At 43.0% G+C, this 5,073-nt stretch overlaps 2 protein-coding genes across 2 annotated transcripts in view; one reads left to right on the plus strand and one right to left on the minus strand.

Moving 5' to 3' along the window:
* LOC118420078 (CWF19-like protein 2) overlaps positions 1 to 2,132 on the minus strand; it is a 16,483-nt gene extending 14,351 nt beyond the window's left edge. The window contains exons 1-4 of the mRNA XM_035826782.1: positions 1,941 to 2,132; positions 1,499 to 1,603; positions 681 to 791; positions 201 to 338 (exon numbers count right to left, since the gene is read on the minus strand). Coding sequence (XP_035682675.1) covers positions 201 to 338; positions 681 to 791; positions 1,499 to 1,603; positions 1,941 to 2,039 — 453 coding nt within the window. The 5' untranslated portion in view covers positions 2,040 to 2,132. The remainder of the gene's footprint in view (positions 1 to 200; positions 339 to 680; positions 792 to 1,498; positions 1,604 to 1,940) is intronic.
* A 101-nt stretch (positions 2,133 to 2,233) lies between these two features.
* Positions 2,234 to 5,073, plus strand: part of LOC118420330 (malignant T-cell-amplified sequence 1-like) — a 4,695-nt gene continuing 1,855 nt past the window's right edge. Inside the window, exons 1-4 of the mRNA XM_035827106.1 lie at positions 2,234 to 2,391; positions 3,354 to 3,506; positions 3,878 to 3,975; positions 4,103 to 4,236. Coding sequence (XP_035682999.1) covers positions 2,381 to 2,391; positions 3,354 to 3,506; positions 3,878 to 3,975; positions 4,103 to 4,236 — 396 coding nt within the window. The 5' untranslated portion in view covers positions 2,234 to 2,380. The remainder of the gene's footprint in view (positions 2,392 to 3,353; positions 3,507 to 3,877; positions 3,976 to 4,102; positions 4,237 to 5,073) is intronic.

A 5,073-nucleotide genomic window follows, 5' to 3' on the forward strand; every position in this document is an offset into this window, starting at 1 on the left:
TTCTTACATAGACTAGGAAAAGAAAAGTCAACAAATAGAGAAAAAGACAGCTAGCAAACTAAATAACACAGTACTACTTTTTGTCCTGTCAATAAAGCTTGTCATAAAGACATAAAGACTGTAGTCAGTATCATACGATCATGCTTGGAAGAAATGTTACAAAGAAAATATGACATTGTGCTCAGAATGATACCCATTACCTTAGCTGGTTCCTCCATTGCAGGTGTCTGTGTCTCAGCCTGCCCTGGTACTGGGGGTGCTGGAGCTGAGCTGAATGTGCTGTCAGCAGAACGAGGTGCTGAGAAACTCTCCACCCACTGTACCTCACCATCAGATGCCTTGTTGGAAAAAAACGACATGGCAGTGAAATAACAAAATCTGGGAAAACTCTGTCACCTCCTACGGTGTTACATTTACTACCAGTCTCATCATCAATTCCACACCATCTAGACTTCAGGCACTTTGACTCTACATCAGAATAGATGTGCAGGTGCAGGACTGGCCAGTACAGCCATGTAAATGTCTGTCAATGATGACAACCTTCCCACTGATGTTTGCAAGCAAAGAGCCAGCTATAAGCATCATCTGAACGGGCTTGAATAGAGTCTGTCTCTATAGACTCTCAAATCTTCCCTATGTGCTGAAACCTTCCTGTTCAAGTATCTCTTTCTTTGTCATACCTCAGAGCCACTACTTGAGTCATCTCGCTTCCTTTTCTTCTCTTTCTTGTGCTTTTTGTGCTTCTTCTTCTCTTTCTTATGCTTCTTGGGTTTCACTTTCAGGCTCTCCTCCTGTAACAATATACACAAATATGCATATAAAACATTACAACCTATATTACCTGGTAATAACATAACAAAAGCTCTGTGGTCAAATAGTGCCAAGAGTATGTCCCTACCCTGAACACAATGGCCATACGGTATATGCCCTGGTATCCAGACCTTTAACTGCATGAATATATGGCCTTCTACACTAGGGCTGGGTATTGGTACAGCGTACCGGTACAAAACCGTTTTTTCTTATTGGACCGGTCCAGAAAAACCGGACCTGAAAAAAAATAGTTGGACCGGATGTTGGACCGATTGGAAAATTAACAGATTATTTTATCAGGCATTTACACGTTTTGGCGCTTGCAGGTGGAAGAAAATAACAACAGTGAAGTAGAGTAGAGTTTGTAGTAATTTCTACTAAGTTTTACAGCCAATCGCACAGGTGCAGTTAGCGTTGTAGGATTTTAAAACGCCAGCGTAAGTCAATACTCCACCAAAACAGATTTCTTTGTTGTAAAATGTACCATTGGTATGAGTCATACTGAATTAGGTCCAGGTTCAGGTCCGGACCTGGACCTAATCCTCTGGACCTGAACCGGACCTGGACCTGAATTTTCTGTACCGGTACCCAGCCCTATTCTACACTTACATTCCTGTACTGGTGGTTGCACTTTGAATGTTTCATACACACAATTTAATATTTCAATTTCATTTCCCTCACACCTTACCTCTGTAGCCAATCGTTCATTGACAGCTGGCAGCATCCAGACATCTTCCCCTGTCCTTTTCTTCTTCTCCTTCCTTCTCTCTTCTTTCTCATGCTTCTCTTTTGCCTTAGAGAAAAATCATGAACAAGAAATTATGTGATGAGCTGTTATCTGGCAAATCGTAATTTCCGTCTGGGACAAGCCATTCTTATTGCCATAAAAACTACTTAAAAACGAAGGATTTTTACGTTATTACCGACTTAGGTTCTTATGCCTCACCGTTATGATCAGATCACAACAAACGTCTGGACGCCAACGACATACCTACGTCTCGCAGCGATCTACATAAATTTTGTACACACTGCCCCCCTCCCCACATAAACAAACCCCTAAAAGAGGTTAATGGGGGCATTTAACCGGTTTCTTGGTAGACGTCGCTTAAGTGTAACTCTTGGCCCCTCACCTTTGCCAGTAGCTGCTCTCTAGCCTGCCGTTTAACCGCCTTTTCCGTCTCGTAAACACGAGAACTTTTGAAGTTCACCAAGCCACCATGTTCCGCCATCGCGAAAGTAGAGCATACCACTTTTAGGTATTTCGCTATTTCATTTGAATTATCTTTAATGTATTGCTGCTCATATCAACACTTAATCATACATATCTTAAACATTTAGGGCACCATTTAGGGATTGAATACGTTAAAAGTGCAGTTTACTTGTTTTTAATAGTACGTATTTCATAGTAGTTTTCTGAATCGTACCGTTTTTGATAATGTAGTGCTCCAAATAATCGTGCCCAGTGAATTTTGCGACAGCTATGAAGATTTTACGTCAATTTCATTGCCTCAAACCAGTCTGGTCCTATGTGAAGATTTCGTGGCGAGTGTAGTGACAACCAACTTAGAAAATGTTTAAAAAGTAGGTACATTTCCCGACTTTGATGCTTAGAAAATATTCTATTGATAATATAGATTATGTAGATACAGCTCTTACTCGTGAACACGTGTGTAACATCACGTAATTTGTTGTTTGTTGATCAGCATGCCGTCACTCACAGTGCTGTGCTGTGAAAATTACCATGTGCACTGCTGCATGCACTATATCAAAATTTATTATCATCGCAGCCAGAGTGGACTAATGTTCCAAATCATGGCTGTGACACTGAGGGCACAGATGCTACATATACAACTTACTCACACTCAGTCACAGTCGTACATTATTTGTTCCAGAGAAATTCCCTTTGCACTTTTGACAAGTGCAATGATCCGTCTCACCAAGGAGCTTTTATCTGATAAAAGCTCCTTGGCCTTGGTCTCACAGAGATCAGAATCATATGCAGAAATTCTTGGTACTGGTACTTAAAATGAATATGTCAAAGGTTATAAAGTCCCCGTAAAAGAAAACAGTCCGGAAATGTCTAGGTCTCGAACTCCCAACCTCTTGGTTCAGAGGCAGTGGCATTAACTACTGAACAACAGATGCCACCAAGAAAACATTGCTTTGCAAAGCAATAGCAATAAATAATAAATTATGTAAGATGTTGTTGGCAGTGGTAGGTCTTAGGGGCATGTTCGGGCATGACGCACCCGCCATGATTCACGAGTCCTCCTAGATGGAAACTCCCAATTACAAGCCTGCATCTTCTGGGGCCGTCTTACACATGGCACACAGTACTACTAGTAATCTGTCCCTGTGAGACTTAGTCCGCCAGTAGACGAGAGGGTGGAGAAGGACGTGCACATCTCTCCTTCACCTTAAAAAGTCACGTGCAGGCCAGGCAGACGGCAAGTAAATGTCTGCCTACCATTATCTTATGAGACAGATGGATGCCAACAAGATGTTGTAATCACGCTAACTTCCAACCTCTGCCCTTGCCTAAGGTTTGAGGAGAAGGAGAGTGTGACAGGAGTGACCCAGCTGAAGTCGTCGGCTCAGCGGGGAATCCGAGCCAAGCTGCTGGACGAGTACAGTCACTGTGAGGACTACCTCAACCAGATTGTTCCCAAGAAGGAGGCCATGAAAATAGTCAAGTGGTGAGTTCTGGTATACTACTAAGTACTTCTGCTACTATTACTACTACTTCTTAGTGCTGTACGTACTACTACTGAGTTGGTAGAATATTAAGTCTTTTATTTCAATTGAAGGACCAATGATATTCATGATGCAATTATCTTGGGAAAGTGTAGCCTGGATGCTAGACTGATCACATAAGATTTGTGTGTTTCACAGTGATTGGTGCGTATCATAATAAAAGGTACGTATGTTTTTGCATAGTGGTTTGTGCAAATGCTTAGGCCCCCCTGACTACTGGGATTTTGATTTTTTTCGTCTATTTCTGTATATTTTTCTGTGTCAGTAAAATTTTAATCCTCAACTGTTTTGTCCATGATCATTTCTCCTGCAGCCATGACCATGTAGAGATCATTGCCATAGGAAATGAGCTGCTGTTCTTCAGACAGAGGGATGGACCCTTCATGCCTACACTAAGACTTCTACATAAATGTGAGTCGCTCATCGCTATGTATTTGTTATGATTTTTTAGTGCAAATAAACAAACAATTTTATCACTTTGGTTTGACTTTCATCCTATTTGACCATTAAATCTTGTTCCCTGTTGTTTCCCCCTCAGACCCCATCCTGTTGTCCCACCAGCAGGTGGATAAGGGTGCCATCAGGTTTGTGTTGAGTGGAGCTAACATCATGTGTCCTGGTCTCACCTCACCTGGGGGGAAGATGGCTCCTGCAGACAAGGACACTGTTGTTGTATCCTTCTGTGTAGATGAACCTGCTGTTCTACTTGTCGCCTGCTTTTTGCAATACATGTACAGTACAACAAAAACAAAACTTGAATATTAGTTAATCTGTGACGGTAGTCAACATTATGTTACAATTTTAAGACCCTATATCTGTCTGGACTCACTGGACAGATCATCCGCATGGAAGCACAGTGTGAAGACTATCCGACTGCTGCCTACCCCTGTGACAGGGATCCCAGCAGCAGTATAATCAAAAATGGATACGGACGGAAGGACGGGTATCTGTACACAAAATAAAACGCTTACGAACAAGCTTTCGATCAGTCCTCTGATCCTTACCAAGTTGAAATGACCCAAAGCCTAAGTCGTATATCCAGACCACAAGTGTGACGTCAGCAAAGGGTCAAAGACTCAAAGGTGCTTGTTAGTCGGTATCAGCCCCCGTCTCGGTTGAGGGAAGGTTGGTGGGCTCTGATGTAAGTGGGCTCTCAGTGGCACTGCCTACGGGGCATGTTTGGGCATCACGCAACGCACCCACTATACATGAATCGGGTAGGAGGAACCCCATACATCCTGGGTGGGAAGTCCTCCTAGGAGACGGAGACTCCAAACAACAAAGTTGCATTGCGGGGCCGCTTTACATGTGGCAGTTCCTGCACCTGTGGGACTAGGAGTGTCAGTAGATGAGAGGGTGGAGAAAGAATTGTACACCCCCTCCTTCACCTTAAAAAAATCATGGGGCAGGCTTTGGCAAAAAGGTCGCCTTAATCCACGCCAGCAAGTGACTGTTACCCCACTCCATTGCCTCTTGAGACGAAAGAATCCCACCCCGCAAAACTTTAAC

Source organism: Branchiostoma floridae, chromosome 7 (assembly GCF_000003815.2).
Source record: "Branchiostoma floridae strain S238N-H82 chromosome 7, Bfl_VNyyK, whole genome shotgun sequence".
Lineage (NCBI taxonomy): Eukaryota > Metazoa > Chordata > Leptocardii > Amphioxiformes > Branchiostomatidae > Branchiostoma > Branchiostoma floridae.